Source organism: Corvus kubaryi, unplaced genomic scaffold, assembly GCF_017639235.1.
Source record: "Corvus kubaryi isolate FWS band 111438036 unplaced genomic scaffold, C.kubaryi_AGA036_p1.0 66, whole genome shotgun sequence".
Taxonomy (NCBI): domain Eukaryota; kingdom Metazoa; phylum Chordata; class Aves; order Passeriformes; family Corvidae; genus Corvus; species Corvus kubaryi.
This window is the reverse complement of record NW_024582054.1, coordinates 10,356,627-10,375,721: the sequence shown is the minus strand read 5'-3', so window position 1 is coordinate 10,375,721 and position 19,095 is coordinate 10,356,627. Positions and strand designations below refer to the sequence as shown.

Sequence of the window (19,095 nt, the reverse complement as noted above, 5' to 3'; positions counted from 1 at the left end):
TAGCAGCAAATGGGGCAGTTGAGCAGAATTCTATCTGTAGACAGACAGGAAGATTAACAGGACGATAATGCCCATGCAGGGAGATCTGCAAAATCTGCAAGTACGAAAAATAACAATTTATCAGTTTCTGCCCATGACTATCATTCCTATAACTAAGAAATTAATAAAATTTCCAATAAGTACTTTAGCATATGTTCAACAAATTGCTTTCTATCAAGATATCACCAGATTTATACAAATTCAAATTTATTCCCATAATAATCATAATAAAATACCAAAATTTCCTTTTTATTCCTATTACCGAGCTAAAACATGACTTTCAATGATTTTGAGGCTGCCAGTTTTTTCTAAGGTGTCGTGATCCCAAAATGAAAGACTAAGTTATTTTAGTTTTGTTTACAATCTTAATAAATAAAATACATCATGCTAGACATCTACACCAGTGTAACTGGATTACAAATGGGAATAAGCGTGCTTCTTCTGTACTTAAAATGAAGTTCACCTTTCAGATCTGACTTCTTCAGCACAAAACTGCTTCTAGCAAAAGCAGTATTGAATTATTGCTAAGACATGTATTCGTGAAATTAAGAAACTCCTTTTCGAGTGGGATACATCTTCTTGGATAACAGAATTAATGCAATTGCCAATTTAAAATAATTGAAAAAAGCAATGGCACATTTTTGATTCTTGTCTTAGGGAATTATGAAACAGGAGATATAGAAAAAGAAAGAACTTAATCGTGACACAGGTACAGTATTTTTACTTAGGTTCATTTTTGTTCACAATATTTCATAGCATCACCTAAGAGAGGAATTTTCTCTTTTCTTATTACTTATGTCAAATTAAAGTATCTCAGCAAGGCATCATGCTGTCACTGAGGCAGGATTTACCTTGGTTAGAGCTTTTGAAAAAGTGACAAATTGGTTTTTAACTAGTCTTACAAGCAGAAGATTTAATAACTAGCAACAATAGAAAAACTTGGGTAAATAAGCAGCTTGGGAAAAACTTATATTTCTTTAAAGTAGCATAATTTTTCTTAAGTATTTAAAACATTTTCACCTGATTATTTTTATTCACTATTCAGGAAGCATATTTAGTGAAATATGAAGCTTACTTATGTGCTGCTTTTGAGTGCATGGGATACTGAGCTCTCTCTCTCTCTCTTTTCCTAGCAGTCCTCCTTGCATCTGCTCTTCTTTCTGTTTAAAGGTCTTCTTTTACTATGAGCCAAACATACTTCATAAGATTATTTTCAAACTCCACATTAACATTTTCCAAACATTTACCACAACCAGGAACACTGAGAAATTGTAGAAGGAGCAGTGTCAGCAGCAGTAAAGTTCCTCAAGGACAAGAGCAGCACCTGGAGTGACTACCTAGAACGGTTTACTCTGGCCACAGAACAGCTAACTACTTTTACCAGCTGTCACAAGCTCAATCCACTCTACAGAGGAGGTGAGGAAAGGGTGGGTATGGAGAAGAAGAGAGTGTTTACAGCTGCAGCCAGTTGTTACAGCTGATTCTTACTCCTCCATTCTGGTAGGACTGAACTGCAGCTGCGAGGAATCACACAAAGACAGATAGACCCTCAAAAGAGAATTACCTTTTTAAAAGTTTGATAAAAATAAATATGATGATTTGAGAGTATGATACAAAAAGTTTCTCTGCCACCTGTTTCTTGCCAAAAGAAGTCAGCATCAAGTGGAAGGCACTGGTCCCTAGACACTCAACAATTCCATTCTTAAACAGGCTCTTGTAGTGTCATTTGAAAGACAGCATCTTATGTATTCACAAGCAGCTTTGATGGGCTTTGTTGCTTTCACAGAATGAAGAGCCTTGTATCTGCCAGCTTCAGATGGACTAATTTTCAGCACTACACAAACTTAAAGACAGAAACAATTTGCACTTACAAAGACAGTTCTTTCATCAAAGTCTGGAAGATGAACCCCACCCATGAAGATGGAAGGAACAACTTGCATCATTAAGCACTGCTCTGTAGAGCTGACAGCTGCTGCACCCTCATTTGTTTAAGAAGAAATCTCACTTTCCGTATCTTTCTACCCCGACTTTATACTCAAACTTCTCTAGCTCAACAATTTTCCTACTAGTCATAATACTTCCCATGCCTTCAAAAGTTACAGAAATCATGCTTGGTAAGAAGGACTTTCTGGCCACATAAAACAAGTCCTTTTTTTTCCTCAGCTCATACACAACTTGATAATATTGCAGATATCAGATTTAGCATTTAGATGCCAATGTCACCCTCCAATGCATGTGCTATGAATTTTAAAACATTTTGAAATCTAATAGAGATGGAGCTTTCTTTTCTGAAAACTTAAATGCTGTTGAGGATGGCCATGAAATGCTCTGAGTTGAAGAGCTCTCTACAGTGGCCTGGAAGACAAACGCATCAGAAAACTGAAACAAACATTTGCTGTAAATGTAATCTAAGAATTATATTAGTGAGATGGCTAGGTCTTTATCTGATTATTCGTTCAAATTCTCTTTGTTTTCCAAAGTTTATCTTTTTTCTCAAAAACTTCTCAACAAAATCCCATCTCATCTGAAGTTTAATGGAATAGTATGTAATTATTGCTCTAGCATATTGCACTAATACATTGCTATTATTTAAGAATGATTATTTAAGTAAATAAAAAAAGTTTTTTAGTTTTTTGCTTAGTTCCACCAACACAGGAGGGAAACTAATCACTGCAAGAGAAGAGAAGTAATTAAAAAGAAATATTGTTATTATACTTAATTTGAAAGGAATTCCTATTCTTGGACTAAAACAAATCTTTTTAATGAAGAAAATAGGTAGACAATATTAAATATAGCTTCATTCAAATACAATGAAGATCCCTGATTCTCTAATGTTTATTTTTCCCTTCTTACAAAAAATAACTTGTCATGTACCCAATCTCAGCAAAGAGAAGTGGTGTTGGTAAAACAATGTTTTACCAAGTTTAAAGGCATTGATGTAAGTAAAATACTATAGGCAAATTCTGTCGAGTTAGTTAAAGTTAACTTCAATCTATTATAATTAGAATAACTGCTGCTGTTCTCTACTTCCAGCAGCCACTGGATGAGACTATTTTCAGCATTAAAAGAAAACAAGAAAGCAACCCTATCCCTGCCAGCAGCTCCATCTCCACATACAGGCTTCTCAAGAACACAGCAAAAGAATATAGGATTATTGCCTTACCTCAATTTTTTCCCATATGGTTTCATAATTCTCTTGATGTTGTATATCTTGCATCAGTTGATGAATTAAAGCTGATTTATTTGAAGGAGAAGTCTCATTCCCAGTGAGCTGAGTGGCAGCAGTTCTTTCTGACTTTTCTTCAATGTATTTTTTAATGCAAGATGCAGGCATACAAAGATCTTCATCAGAGAGAATATCACTGAGAGGCCCAGATTCAATACTGTCACCTAAGGAGGATACTATATCACTTGAAGAACTTGGTGAAATTCTGCCCCTTTTTTTGTGCTTTTTTGTCTGGTATGTTGGATACATTTCTGAATCTGAGTTCATTTCTGACAGCTCCCAGTCATCAATGTTTTGAATGGTTTCCCTTCTGGGCTTTTGGGGCAGCAACTTGGTCAAATTTTCTAGTTTTAAAGCTAATACTTCAGTCTGTTTGAGATGTGAAGGAAGTGCTAAATATTCATCAGATCCATACCACACCTCACTACTGTCCTTACTGGTTTTTTGAGTATAATGTGGTGTTGAGGATAAGCTTTTATTTTTCTTTCTTCTCAGTAGAAGAGGGGATGAGTTGGAAAGCTCAGAACCAGCTGAAGAAGCACTCTTTTGGCTATGCGTTGCTGAACTGAAGGGCTCAGCTTTACCTTGTGATTGCCCGTTTGGATCTCTCTGGTTACAAGAATCTGACGATGCAGAAGAATCTGTTTCTGTCTCCTCCAGAGACTTAGAGTTATGAGAAGTAATCCCATTCTGTAGAGAACATCCTCTTTTCTTGCCTTGTGTTGATGGAGCTGTTTTACATACACTTCCAGGTGTTCTGTCAGTTTTCACTTTCTCTGGAGAATCATGAGACTTATTGTGCTTTGATTTTTCTTTACTAGTGTAGAAAGTAGACTTTCCTAGAATTATGGGACTGTCTTTAAAGTGATTATTTATTGTGTACTCAAGATTTTTATCACTTATTGTATTTAAGCAATCGTACGACTGACTAACTGCAGATGGGCTGTTAGTATAGGGCGACTGTAAAGCCAGGCAAAGCTTGGACCTGTCTGGTGGATCTAACAATGAGGGTGTACTTCTACTCATTTCATTTTTAACTATTTGAGAGATTTGCCTTTTTAGACCATTGGCTTCCATATAATCTTTAAACACATCATCTTTCAGAAATAGACCTCTTTTTGGCAACGTAGGCTGCGTAGGGGAGTCTTCATTATAGTTAAAGCAGTCTCTTATGGACCTCTTAGGTGTTGAATTTTCACAGTGTTTGATTTTTTCCCCAGTGTGCTGTGGAAGATTGCATTCTGGATTCTTTGATACAGAAACTGCTTTGCTGTCTGTAGGTAAAACACCATTTTCAGAGTAATCACCTTTAGAAAGAGAGGAATTTGCAGAAGGAGATACTAGTGAGAGGTCATGTGATGCTTTCTTGTCTTTGCTTTCTTCTCCATCTTCTGCTGAAAGAGGTACAGGATTTTCTTTCTCCTTCAATGTTTCATTACACTGGGGAGCAATGGAATCTGTTGCTACTGCAAGTAAACCCACACTTCTGATAAGTCCTGGAAATTCCTTATCCATCTCACTGCAGTTCCAGGATTCAAATGATTTTGCCTTCCCTTGACTGGAGGTCATATCATCCAGAGCACCAAGCAAATCCTCACTAGGACTGTAGTCAGATAGTTCAAATGCAGTAATACCACAATCCAGGGACAAGTAATTTTGAGAACATTTGATGGTTAACTGTCCAGAATCATCAACTTCAGTTAAAGAGTCAAGGCGATCCTGAAATACAAAAAGAATTGGTACTTTTTTAGAAAATTATTTTTCATATACAGAACACACAAAGTAATTAAGCAAAAAATACTTCCTGTGTTTCACTGCCTAAGATCTAGAAAAGGATTCATCACTGACCTGCCTTTTTTTGCAGTACCCTGTAGATGAGCTAACCATTCTGAAGTATTTGGGAATTAAAAATGGCAATAAGCTGAAAAATGCTTCATTTCAGTCTGGTGCAGTAAGTTGTCTAAAAACTGCAATTCACTTTTTTATTGGTATTTTCCTCATTTAATTCTGTTTTCAGTTTTACTTACTGTGTAGGCGGGAACTCAGAAATTCCATACAGCAGACTTGAAGTATTTTCTGTGTTAACTACCTCGAGCAGGAGGAAGAGTACCTTGGGGGCTGCTGAGTGTACCAGTCTCCTTGTTAATCTTGAGTTCTCAAAAATTCATGCTGCTCTACAGTCCTTCAGTTGATTGGCAGAATGTTTTTTCCAAGCATCATGTAGCAATGATGGACATTTTTTCCCATAATTGTAAAATAGAGATTGCTAATTACATTTCAATTTTTTTTTTGCATTATCACCTGAAAATTTATTTGCCAGATATTTAGAGCACAAATGAAGAACTTCACAAGGAAAAGAAACTATAGCCACGAATGCTAAGCCTCCAGCCTCCCATTTTTTCTCAATGGAAGTCCTTCAATCTCAGAAACATGGACATAGCCAGAGGAGACCATCTCAGGTGGCAAATGAGATTTTAAGATCAAAGTCAAATTAGTGCTTATAAATATTTTGGTCTTATTTGAAGGACAGTAAAAAAAATCTGATGAGATTCAGATCCAAAAACTGCATGATAAATAACAATCATGGCAAAATTATATTTAGTATAGAGTGTAAGCATATTTTCAGTAGATCTTCTAATATATATACAGGACTTTTGCTTACAGAGACTACTTTAAAAAAACGTCATGAAGGGGAGAAATTCATGTTCTAGGATTCTAAATTTACATGCCTAAATCAGTATACTGGTCTTTCTTTCCAGGTTTGTTCTCATAGTAGTTTTTTGAAGCAAACTCCTGGGTATCCACAATAGGTTTATGTCTGAATTATTCTCTGGAACAACTTGTCTCAATACATTGCCCAAATCCATAGTTGAAAGACCTTTAGCATCATGCTTGAAGAAGGTGCAATAACCAAGTAATCTCTCCATCTCACAATAAACTGCTCAGATTTTTCCTGAACAGGAATCATCTCAATAAAGAAGGCTATTGTTTGGCAATTCCCATAAACATAAAAACATAAAATATCCAAGCCCTGTACTCCATCCACCCCCCCCCGCCCTTGCATTACTCAAAGTAAAAATAGAAAAAAATCCTCCAGCTAAAAATATTTATAGAAAAAATTTACTAGAAGGGTATTTATCAGCCATAGTCTTGGATACTGAATGTATTTCTTATTTAAGACATTCTATCCAGATGTAGATCCCATGCCACAAATTTGGCACTATCAACAGCTCAGAATTAAAAGGAGAATTTTCTATAAATCTGTCAAATTTATATATTGGAGCTTCATTTTTAAGGGAAATGGTGGCTAAACAATGACCGCTATTACAACTGCATTGTCCTTCTAATCTCAGGAAATTATTAGAAATGGTAAAGCCATATATATAAATCAAAACCCTTTCCAAGGCCCTAAAGGCCTTTATATTTTCTGAATAATGAGCTCCATTCCTTCATCTCTTAAAAATGTGTTTATTAACTTTAATAAAATTTACAATCATATGTATTAAACCATCTTGCTTTGTCATTTTCCAAGCAGCCTCTGAAATATGTGCTTCAGATGAGTTTTATTTAATGCCAATATTACCATGTTTTCATTGTTTTTATCTCAGAAAAAAAATTAATTATTTGTACAACTACCAATAGAAAAGCCCTAGTTAATTTTTTTTTCCCTTTTCATGTGGTAATGCTTCCTTTAAAGGTCTCTAGGCTGTTTCCAATACTTCTTGTATTTATATTTAAAGCAGTAAAATTCAGCCCTTTTTTTTACTTTTTCAGATGAACTTATTCAGTGTGTAAGATATTTCTGTTTAAGAACACAGGAATTTGCTGTATTTTACCAAAGCCTGATCCTTTTCTTTTTTCCTGGTTTCTCAATTCTGGCATAAAACTCAGTCTGCACAGAACTTATTTTTCTTTCCTTCTTAACTATCTCTGGTTAAGTCCTGAAGGAGAAATGGTCCTTCAAAATCTTAACTTTTCAAAGTTTTTTTTTATTAAAACAATTATTTTCTTAATTTTGCACCTCTGTCATAGCAGACAGCTTGCATCACAGTTGCCTCTATTTCCTCCAAGCCATAAAACTTTGTGTGCCCTTTCCTGCTGCATCCTGTTGGGTGTGGCACTGCTGGGCCAGCCTAAAGCACACTTACTGCCTGCCCAGTGGTGAGCTGGGTACCTAAGCCAGGCAGTGCAGCCTGTGCTGTACACTCGTGGATTTTGGTAGCTAGTCTGCCAGGGTTATTCCTGTCCATTATGCTGAGGACAGCTTGTGCATATTTATGGGTGTTACAGCTACAGTGTAAATACAGCCCAGGTGGGGCTGTGACTGACTGTGCATTCTATGAACTGACAGTGAATATTAACATGATCAAACAGTCTCACTGAACACCAAAGAAACCTTGGCACTTCGCTTCTTCTAGGGAACTCCTTGGTTAATGTCGGCTGCCAAAGCTGCTCTTCGGCATCATGCAGAACACTGGACTTAAGGAATGAGCTAAATATTTTGTGAAATTATAGGTTCATGAACTACAGAAAAGCATAGCATGTGAAATTTGTTCAAATCAAATTTCCATCTGGCCCAGTATCATGTTTCTGCATCAGTTCAAAACATTTTCTGCTAGCTGAGCTCTAAGACATGGGAATATATACATGGGCCTTCTACACACTTTTTTACCCTCACTCCCAGATTCTACGAACCATAGGGAGCAGCACAGGGATTTCCTCATCTGGAGGTTACAATTCCTCTAATCTTTGCTTATTCACATTTTTTTAAACTTATTTGCACTTCTAAGTGTCCTATACTAGTGAATTTCAAAATAGAATTCATTACTGTGTGAAATCTTCCTTCTTTTAATTGCAAACCAGAGGAGTTCTCAGTCTTAGGAGAGAAAATAAACTGGCATTCCTGGTTCATAATCCCAAAGGGGTACTGAAAATTGGGAGGATGTTTCTCCAGGGAATAGTTGTGTGGGCAAAGGTTTCTAGATTTTCTCAAACAGACTCACTATTCACCTATGCATGAAAATACCTAAATGAAAATATTTGTATCATGAGGCACTTACTAGTCTTACAATGTAGTCATGTCTGGGAAAGGATGGGGGAGAAACACCAAAAAGATACAATTGTAGGAGTAGATACAATTGCCCCTACATTCTATTTTATTTTTTATAGTCATCAACTAAAGCCACTATCATAATACCTCATAAAAAGCTTGAATTCCTCAAGGTTAGAAACTGCAGAGCAATTTTCCCAAACCTATTCAAGCAATAGGGCAGAAACGTGTTATCAACTTTGTGTCCCTGCTATTGCTAGCCATTAAATTTATCAAATATTATTTATGTTTTAATTGGGGTGGATAAAAAGAATGATGTCAGTATATTTTGTCTTTTATATTACCATGTAAGCCTACCTGAACACATGTGTTTTCCACACTGAAAAATAATCTTTCCTTCCCCAGTTAGTCCTTCTCTCTATAGCAAGGATGTTTTTATAGCAGTTGTAATCAGATCCAGATGGAACATTTCCTGTTCCTTAGTATCTGAATATGCACCTTCTTTATGTCTTGAAATTACCATGGCCTTGTCATAAAATAATGACTTCCCACTAAATCACAAATCTGAATATTAAGACAAGAGTAGATTTCCTTCAGACATGCCAGAAGTTTACCAAAAAGTGCAAAGCAGAAACTGAATCTGAAGCAGCCAGGTATGTACACATCAGGAAGAGGGGGTGTGGAAGGTGGGCCTGGGCATCTCTGGGCATTGATTTCTGGACCACCCACTTTGTTGTGCCAAAGACAAATATAAAACCCAACATGGAGCAGAGAAATATTCACATTCTCTTTGAACTTGAGTGTTATGAAATTCAGGACATGTCTAGGGGACTTCTGACTTCCTCTGTAACACAGGTCACAGAATTCACTGCATTGATCTAGAGTTCTCTTTCTGTAATTGCATCTAATCATAAAAGCATTTTATCTTAATCTTCGGACCATCAAATGAAAAATCCTCCACATGCTGTCTATTAACCATTAATTACCCTAACTATTAAAAATGTCCATCTTCTTTAAGTTTAAAAAATTAGGCCAGTTCTTCTGTTAATTTGGTAATGATAAGTTAATTTGGTAACGATAAATTCAAAGGATAAGGCATTTTAGTTAAATGAACCCAGGTTCACAAACCATTTACATGTGTGTGAATCTGGCATACTCTCAGAGTAAACAATGTATGATTCTTTCATCATTGTTTCTCAGACAAAATGTGTGACTGTGTAAAGACATAGTGCAGAATTGCCACTCAAAGACAATCCTCTTGCTATAAAGGAATGTTGACCTAGGCTGGAAAGTTCTGGAAATATTTTTTAAGGTTCAGACTTCTGTGTGCAGGCAGGAAGTGTCTAAATTTCACTGAAGAAACCACTGCACACTGAAATTAACTTTTGAATTGGCTATAAACCTTAAATACCTGAGTGACCAGATGAACATCTCGGAACAGATGCACCTCTGTAAGTCTTTCAAATCCTTCCTGAAAAATATCTCAATCAAGAGAAAACATTGCTAGCCACTAGCATAACATTTCTGAAAGTTGATCTTAGTTTGCACTAATTTGGTTCAACAAGAACAGGTATCAGCTGAAGATTAAAAAAAATAATAATTTAAAACAAATTTAGCAAAATATCTAGAAATAAGTCATCCTTAAAATTGTCATCCTAGCAATTTTAAATGTGCAAGAGGGACGAGCTGCTTTGAACACAGATGAAATTCCTTTAATTGGATTTAGTTACTGTACCTCCTTAGTCTCTTCAGAAAATGCTTGCAGAATATCAGTCTGCCTGGTGTAGTTTCCATTGGCGTCTTGTAGTCCCTGGAGAATACGCTCTCTCAGAACCAGGACAGAAACACGTAGCTGGTGCCAGAGTAGTTGCACTGTATGGATATCAACTATCACATTGACAGAATAAGACAGAAGCTTCAGGGAAAACTCAGTCTCTAGCAGAGCATGAATTTGTTCAACGTGATCAGATATATCTTCACAAATATCCTGTAATGGAAAAATAAAGTAGATATTTAGGTATGGGCATGGTCCTTTCATGGATCAGATCTATTTTTCATGTACTTTTAATTAAATGCAGAATAAATATTTTTCATAGAGGAAATATACTGTAATTAATACATACAGATTTTTTCTCTTTTTTTATTCATGGCAATGCTACAGCAACTGAACCAGCAGCTGTCCTGTTTGGCAGTACTGCTCAGTAAGTGCAGAGACAGCATACAATAAAGAAGGATGGCACAACAAGATCACATGAATCAGAAGCAGAAAACTAACACCATAAAGTGACATCCTAGAAGACAGCAATAGGAATGAAAGTGGTAAGATTTCCAGGAGCTGTCTCCCTCTCTGCTCCACACACACACACACATACACACACACACACACACACACACTAGTTAAAATACAAAGAATCTGGTCTGTGCCATCATCAAAAAAATTCATTTGGACAGAATTCAAATCTAACCTCTATAACCAAGAAGGACAAAATTCTGGGATAGACTCAATGGGAATAAGCTATTTCTGCTACCCACTGCTGACTGTGATGGTGACAGGGTGCTGATTTTTATATAGTCTTGCTCTGGGGACAAAACTGAGCAGAAGATGGGTGGAAAAGGAGAAAGAGGGAAAACAAAAATGCTGTGAACAGCTGTGTTGAGAAAGGAGAAAGAAAATATGGATTACCAGGTTATAAAGCTAAACTTTTGATGGGATGGTATCCTCCAAATTTAAAATTAATTACAGATTACTATGGTTGTGCTGCATGCAGAGTAAAATAATCTCAGTCTACTCTTCATTTTCTTTGTGAAAGGGCAAGTCACCATAATAAAGAACATTTAGGCATATGCTATTTAGCAAACAACACTCTATAACAATTCCGTGAAAACAATGTGTAAAATGCATGTTATATACAAGTAAGGAAATGTGATTAAAACACTGAAAAAAATTGGCACTGAACCCTAAAATTTTTTCTCTTACGTCTCTGGCAGTGACTTGAAGTGACTAAGATTAAGGTGACTTAATAGCATATTTAAATCCAAAACCTATTTCTTAAAAAAAAAAAAAATTAATTTAATTCAAACCTTCAGAAATCTCATTTATAAATATAGATAGATAGATATAGATAGATAGATATAGATATAGATACAAGTAAAAGTGAGAATAATCATAATTTTGCATTTCAAATTTCCTATTGAAACAATTCTATCAGAAAATTACAATGAAATTTTGTGTCTCTGGTTATACTCTTGGGGTTTTGTATGGCAATAGCATAACAGGAAAATTAGTAAACCTGATTATTTCTAAATTGATAATACAATACAGTAATTTCTTTAAGTTCAGATTTGGCACATTCAGTATGAAAGTAAAGACGAAGTATTGAATATTTAATTGCACATATGTAACATATTAAACCAAAATCATATCTCTAGATAATATTAAATATTTTTGTACAATAGATAGTACAATATTAGCTGTCATCAGGTGCTATTGGTAGTTACTCATTTTAATGAAACACTGACAGTTACATCAAGTCCTCTGCAGGAGCAGTTCTCAGAAATGCCAGATGAACACAAAACTTTGGAGTTTCAATGAGCAGATCATTGTATCTGCCTTGAGAGAAAGGCAGTATCTCTTCCCCTGTGTCCTCAGTCGCCTTGCTGTAACAAGCAGCATCTGTACTTGCAAGTACACCTGCCAAGACGTAGTGCTGCTAGTGCTCAGGGCTTCCAATATCCACACGCTTCAGGGTGAGCAAGTGGACACTCTAGTTACCAGATTAGCATGCTCATCTCATGCTACAGACACACAGAGCTAGAACTCTCTGAGCTTTGGAAATAGTTAATATTATCCTTTTAGCCAACTACAACTGACACATGACTGAAAAGCATAGCTGAAATTCTATGTTGTTTCAAAGAATATTTCCAATTAATTAGTATAACTGAACTTGTATTCACTTCTCCAAGATTGTTAATGTCTTTTCCTCTTGGCCATAATAGAGGAATTAATTAATTAATTAATTAATTTTAATTTCAGTGATTAAAAAATAGATTGTGTCCTTTAACTGTAATTTTGTAAATTAGACACAATCTATAGAAAAATACTTAATATACTTCATTTAGACTTTCTATGTGAACGAGCTTAAAGATATGCCAGACTCCAAAACAAGTTTTTGATATATTCCAGCTTCATACATACAGTTACATGCTGAATTCAACTACCGTATGAATTCTCAGAGTGGTTGAAAACAAAGCCATAAGAAGAAAGAACTATCAATGAACAAGTCTTCTGACAATTGTCTTCTGACAACTGTTTGATAATGTATTGAAAATATTGGTTAGTGAATCTAGATAATACTATGAATCAAGAATTCAGACCCACACTTCAAATAAGTTTTCTCTTGATGTCCCATTATGCTAACTACCAAAGCACCTCAAATTTCTGAAGTAGACAAAATTTCCACAACAAACCAACTTTATACTGAAATGCAAATCCCAGCACCACTAGGGGTTTGAAAGAAGCAGATATTCAGAAACATACACTGTTAATTTTTGCATGGCTTGCTAGAAGTTGCTCATTTTCCTCAAAAAGCAAAGCCTATTTGCTTACAGACTACTGTGGCACACAGCAACAGCCAAGTGCTTTATGTACTAACAAGGTAAATATCAGCTTCTTACTGCTTCAGTAACATGGAGAGAACTTAAGCCCAAACTTGGTCACATCCAAGGTCACATTCCCTGATCTTATCATATAAGACTACCATGTCAGTAAAAGACTAAGTACCAGCTCTTAAAGGATTTAGGTTATAGGCATAATGGGTGGCTTAAATAAAGCTTGTAAAAAAATAATTTAGGCTCCTATTGATACCCCCTTTATTTGATTTTAACTGTCATATGATGGTGTGAAGGTGAAGGCTGTGCCAATGACAGAATAACTGTCATTAATAACTGTCATTGTAAAGGTTAATGCTAGACTTCAGGAGAAAATAATTACAAAGAAATGCTAAGTTTTGCCATGTAAGTTAATTCTGATTAGTGTTCAGAGGAATGGCACTAATAAAGCTGCATCCTATTTACTTGTACCTTTTCTCTACACTCGCCTGGCACAAACCAGTGTCTCAAGAGGAAACAATATAATGTTAAATCCGCTGGACATTTTCTAGTAAAACTTTTTCTTACTACTGTACCTGATGTCTAGATTTACATATAATTCAGTAAAATTAAATAATTGCACCTAGCGCAGCTTTTAATTTAATAATTTTCTGTAATAATGCAGTTCAAATAGTGCACAAAAATGTTATGTTATGTTATGTTATGTTATGTTATGTTATGTTATGTTATTTCACAATTTTACTGAGGCTCAGTATCAAGACCTGGTACAATATGGTTTTGTTCTCATCCTTCCTAGCTGCTTGTAGATGACAGTGTTAGATAGAGCAAAACCAGCAGAACACTGTTTTGTGCCTTTTTACACTTTGTGTTTATTTATAAAGATCAGCAGTATCACAAGATAGTAGCTAAATGCTGTCATGAGTGCCAGTTGCTCTTACCAGAATTGGTGGGTAGATAAAATAAATCATGCACTTTTAAGTAATAATCTGTTGGCATCTATTTGTAAATAAGCATAGGTCCAGGTCATTGATAGTAATAGAAAGCCTATACATATAAGTGTGCAAAATCTTCCCCATTCTAACAGTATATAGTTTCATAAGATATTATCATCTGATTTTTAGAAAGCACCATTTCCAAAACAATTTTTATGATCATTAATCTCACATGTCAGCTAGGCATTTTTATTTTTACATATTTTCATTGTGGTATTAAGGTAAAGATTTTGTCATCCTCTCATGGGCTTTCCTGTAGCACTGACTGGAATTTCTCAGGCTACAGAGGTTGTACCCCATTTGGCTGCCAACTGCCCACTTCACTCAGTCTTCCAGACAGCTGATCCTGTAATTTGCAGCTGTTGAATCCATCAGCCTGCACATAGCCCCCCCACCGTCAACTAAAATAGCCCGAACTGCAAACCCTGCAGTGGATGAAGAAAAGTGCATAAACAAACCCACAAGAGTCAATGAAAACAGCTTTGATGTTGACTTTTAAAAATATTTTCTGTCTGGTCTTCAAGAAATTGTGTTAAGATGTACATGAAACTACTGAAAGATGAAAGGTTGCAATATGTTGCTTTTGAGTTAGTATCAGTGACAGAGAAGCTGTACTGGAGATTTTGTTCTTTGATCTTGCAGTGAAACTTCTGCAGGAAAAACAGTTGCTACTGCATCTTACAACTGCTGTACATGCAAACATAATCTATGATTTAAGAAAATGTCTATCTATTTGGTCTTTCCTTTTAAGTGCTTTTTAATTCCTCAGAAGACAAATATTCCAATCAGAATGTACAAATTCTTCTCTTTAGAAAAAAAATTTAGAATATATGCCAGAGAATTTTTAGATTTGTTACTTTAATTGAACTTGAAAATTATACATTAAACTAATTCTCTGCACTACTCTTTTATGCTTATGCATCTTTTAGAATGGTGTTTTTCTTTTAAAATGCACTCTGACTTCTCAAAGAGTTCGTTTCTCATTTTTTCATCCCTACCTGCTGTACATTCAGTGTTATAATAAGGATAAAACTGTTCTCTTCTATTATTGGTGAAACCTTAAGAGCAAATTCTACACAAAATTTTTTGCAGCTATTTTAAAGTAAACAATTAAGTCAAACAAAATAACCATATGTGAAAAATCCAGACTTTGAATAAGCAAAATCAACTGCAAGGGAAAGACCCGGACTGGCTTTGAGTTACCATCTAGTCAAAAAGTGTTTGAAGTACTAAAGTAATGTAGCTGGTACAGCTGTGGCATTCAGTGACTAAGAGAAATGAATGCATTTTACTGGGTGAAGAATGCAAACGAAAGCAGCTACCAAGAGGGTTCTGAGATCACTGGCCCTGCCTTCTGCTCCATCATTTTCTGCACATTATTCTCTTTTTCAGGTTGGCTTTTATTTTGATTAAGTTACTCTCATTATTTTAAGTGAGCAAAATTCTAATTATTGCAAAATTCCAGTAAGGGGATCTAAGATGATCCACTTTCTATTGTACAAATATTGAAAAATTCTCAAAAAAGTTTTGAAAACAAATATTCAGTTTAGTGAACTCTAAATAGGCATGTTTCTACTGTGTTTTGTTATCTCAGGAATTGATGAGTTACATTCTTATATCCCTGTACTTAGAAATAATGTGAAAGAGATGTCAAATCATCAGTTCTTTGACACAGCTGCTAAAATAGTAATGGTTTTTATGTGATTGTAACAAACACAGATTTGCTCTGGAATAATATATTAGTTGTTTATGCAATGTGTTTTACTTGTTTGGTTGTTGTGCAAGTACGTTGGTTGACTATCTATCTACAAGGAAAATGAGCAAGAAGAAAGGAAAATATGACATCACATGCTAAGCACTTCAGGCTGAGGAAAAATGCCTGAAATGTTAATGGTGAAACTCCTGTCTTGGGATTCCAGCAATTTGCATTTGTTTTGCCATATGGACCATTGCTGGGGCCAAAGGATCAAACATACTGGGAACATGCAAAAGGATCCTTTTGTCCAGAAACAGGGCAGTTGCTGGTGGAAGTTATTCCAGCTCACTTGCCAGGACCAGCTGCAGTGTCTCACAAACCTAGTCCAGCCTGTACCTTTTCTGTAGGAGGGAATGGCCGCAGGGAAGAGAGACTGCTTTCAAATGTTTATTTCCCCTACTAAATTTAATCAGTAATTTAATGGAAAAAGTCTTTCTGAACACAGCATTCACCACAGGCCAGACTCATAATTAAAGTAAGCATTTTGTTCACCCAGGAAGCTTCAGATAGCTGATGCACAAAACCACTCTAAGGCCTGGGGTGGAACTGGAGAGGCACAGGAGAAGTTAAGGCAGTAAAATGAGGGACATCAGTGTGAAAGAGTGTTGTGTAAACAAGTCTGGGCTAGCCACTTCTGGGATATTCCTGACAACGGTAAAGTTAGTGCATGAATTGCATTTGTGTAAGAAACTGCAAATGCAAGGTGAATATAGCAAATAAGTTGCTGTGGGAAGAGATGCAACCTCTGCAACTAAATATTGTTTTCATATTCCTGAACTTCCACTGGGTCTACTGTGCAATCTGCCTACAGCTACAACCTAAAAACCCTTTGAAAGACTCAGAATAAAAGATATGTTCTTGTATCCCCAAGCCCACAATTGGAATCTTCCAATAAAGTTATCACTGTACAACATTCCTTCCATGCATAACTGTACAAATTTTCATTTATCTTACTTTAAGCATGTTAAAGCAAACTGATTTTTATCTAGGGCTAACTTTGAAAATTTTAAAATAATTAAAATTGATATAAAATGTTACGTTTGTGCTGACTGAAGCCTGGATTTGCACTACACTCTGGAAGACATCATTGCACAGGTACTCTAGAACAGTTCATGCAAGAAGATAAATAGTACTGAACTGTGCAATTGAGTAGCAGGTTTTGTTTCTAACTACTTCTGACAATAGAAGAAAAATACCAAACTCTTATGAAAACCTAGTCAAGCAAGTGGTAGTAGAGGTAAGTTTGGGAAAAAAATGCATTTTTCAAATGCCTGTTCATTGGATAATGGTAATTATATATATATTTCTAAATTACACTGATTATTTAAGACCACAAAGAAATGAGAAAAAATTATGAGGTAGCTTTATACTAAGCACACTCATCATGTATTATACATTCATATCTCTAAGTGGAATATCTATTCATGTCTGAAATGGAAGAGAGACCACTTATTAAAACATCCTTCAAATACCTTATAGTTCTCTTTACATAACTCTACATTTTATACCGTAATAGAAGAACGTAGAACATATTTTCCAATTCTCTTGATACCCACCTTTGATTCTTACTTTTTTTACTTTCTTTACCCAGCACTTTCTTGCTTTCTATATACATATATACTAAGTGTAATTTAGAAGCATTTCTAACTATTTCAAATAACCACACACAAATAAAAATGGAGGACGAAATGGAAGTACATTTTACTCACAGTGAACATATATACTTTGCAGTAGCTAAGCCAACCAGTTCTTGCTAGCCTAGCCAGGACTAGGTAGTTTCTGACCTCATTGTAGAGAGTAGTTCAATGGCTATGAGGAAACCCCTACTACCATTTCATGCAAGACATACAAAAACTTAATGTGACAAAAAATCATGTCAGCTAGACGAAGAAACAGAAAGAAGACTGCTCCTATTATTCAATCATAACTTCTATAATTTTATCTCCTATATGAAATAAATAGCAGAATTCAATGCTATTGTACTAATAGCTCAATAATTTTCCAGCAAAACTGGTTATCCTTTTGAAAACATTGAATTTCAAACAGCTATGCTGACAAACTATTACCCTGACAGCTCAGCTTTGAATGTGTCCCACTCTTGTTCTCTCCTCATTTTTAGTTTGAAGAATATTTGGAATTAATCTTGGCATAGAATAAGAAAGTTTCTATAATTGTTTAAGATTTCTCCAGTGCTTCATTGTCTGAGCTCTATTTTCTGGTGAGCCAATCTGTCTTTGTTGTTTCTACAAGAAAATATCTTAAAATCTATCTTAAAATATTTTTTCAGTTTATAGACCTCTTTAGAAAGACTCTGGTTTTCATTAAATTCAATATATGTAATTAGGGTCTTTGAGAACAGCTGCTCTTAAGAGAAGAGTTTAGGTAAAAGAGAAAAATTTCTTGGAAAAAAAGTCTCATTCTTGAAATAATGAAGTTTTAAATTACAAACAAAATGTATCCCTACATAAATAGCACAAAGTATTTTGGGCAGCAATGAACTACTGAAACATAAGATATCAGGATAAATAAATAAATAAAAGGAACTTCAAGTTCACACAGGACAAAAATTCAGGCCTTCTGCATAGACATGCAGAACATAACAGAAAAATTTTAATCGAAATATTTTGACTTGCTAAAGCCAAAGAATGCTAACCTCATTCACTCTCTTTGACTGAAGCTCAGTGACTATAACAGAATTTAATAAAGGATGGTGAGACTCTCATCTCAAATGAGATAGGAAGAGTCAGAAGTGAAGAACTACCATCTGTGCCAGGTCTTCTATATGAAACTTGATAGCATGATAGGAAGTTTTCAAGATAAGTGGCTGTTTATATCATTGCAGCTAAGCCTTTGAGAGCTTCTGTGACATGTTTTTTAAGTTATATTCCATCAGTCATTATTTAGGACAGCAAAAAGGACAGAAACTGTCTTGTTCTTTATTACCAGACTTCACTTTATTGGTTCCCTTTTATGTTGTTCAATGAATCATAGAATCATTTTGGTTGGAAAAGACCAAAAGCTAACATTTAATCAATGAAATCTTATGGGGATTACTGAGATTTTTTTGCTTGATTTAGAAACATGGAAAAGAAACCGTAGAGTCTATCTTGCATGCTGCTTGATGTTTGTGACCTTCCTTCCCTCTCTCTTGAACAACAAATATTCAAGTCAGCTGGAAAGCCCTTGTAGAACTCCCAATGTGTTAGCAACAATTACAAAGCGCTTAGAGCATCTGGAGGCACTTCCTGTAGTCTGAAACAGCTACCACCTACCCAGCATACTAGGAGACTTGTTCCATTCTGGATATTACTTACTGTGTTGCAAGAGTCAGGGTTAGAATGTATAAAGTGGTGTTAGAAAAAAAGGAAAGGAAAGGGAAAGGGAAAGGGAAAGGGAAAGGGAAAGGGAAAGGGAAAGGGAAAGG

The 19,095-nt window shown here is 35.4% G+C and overlaps 1 protein-coding gene across 4 annotated transcripts in view; it reads right to left on the bottom strand.

Annotated features, from left to right (window-relative positions):
• AKAP6 (A-kinase anchoring protein 6) overlaps window positions 1–19,095 on the bottom strand; it is a 272,762-nt gene that overhangs the window by 177,350 nt on the left and 76,317 nt on the right. For all 4 annotated transcript variants that reach the window (XM_042047594.1, XM_042047595.1, XM_042047593.1 and 1 more), the window contains exons 3-4: window positions 10,051–10,302; window positions 3,203–4,984 (exon numbers count right to left, since the gene is read on the bottom strand). In XM_042047594.1, coding sequence (XP_041903528.1) covers window positions 3,203–4,984; window positions 10,051–10,302 — 2,034 coding nt within the window. The remainder of the gene's footprint in view (window positions 1–3,202; window positions 4,985–10,050; window positions 10,303–19,095) is intronic.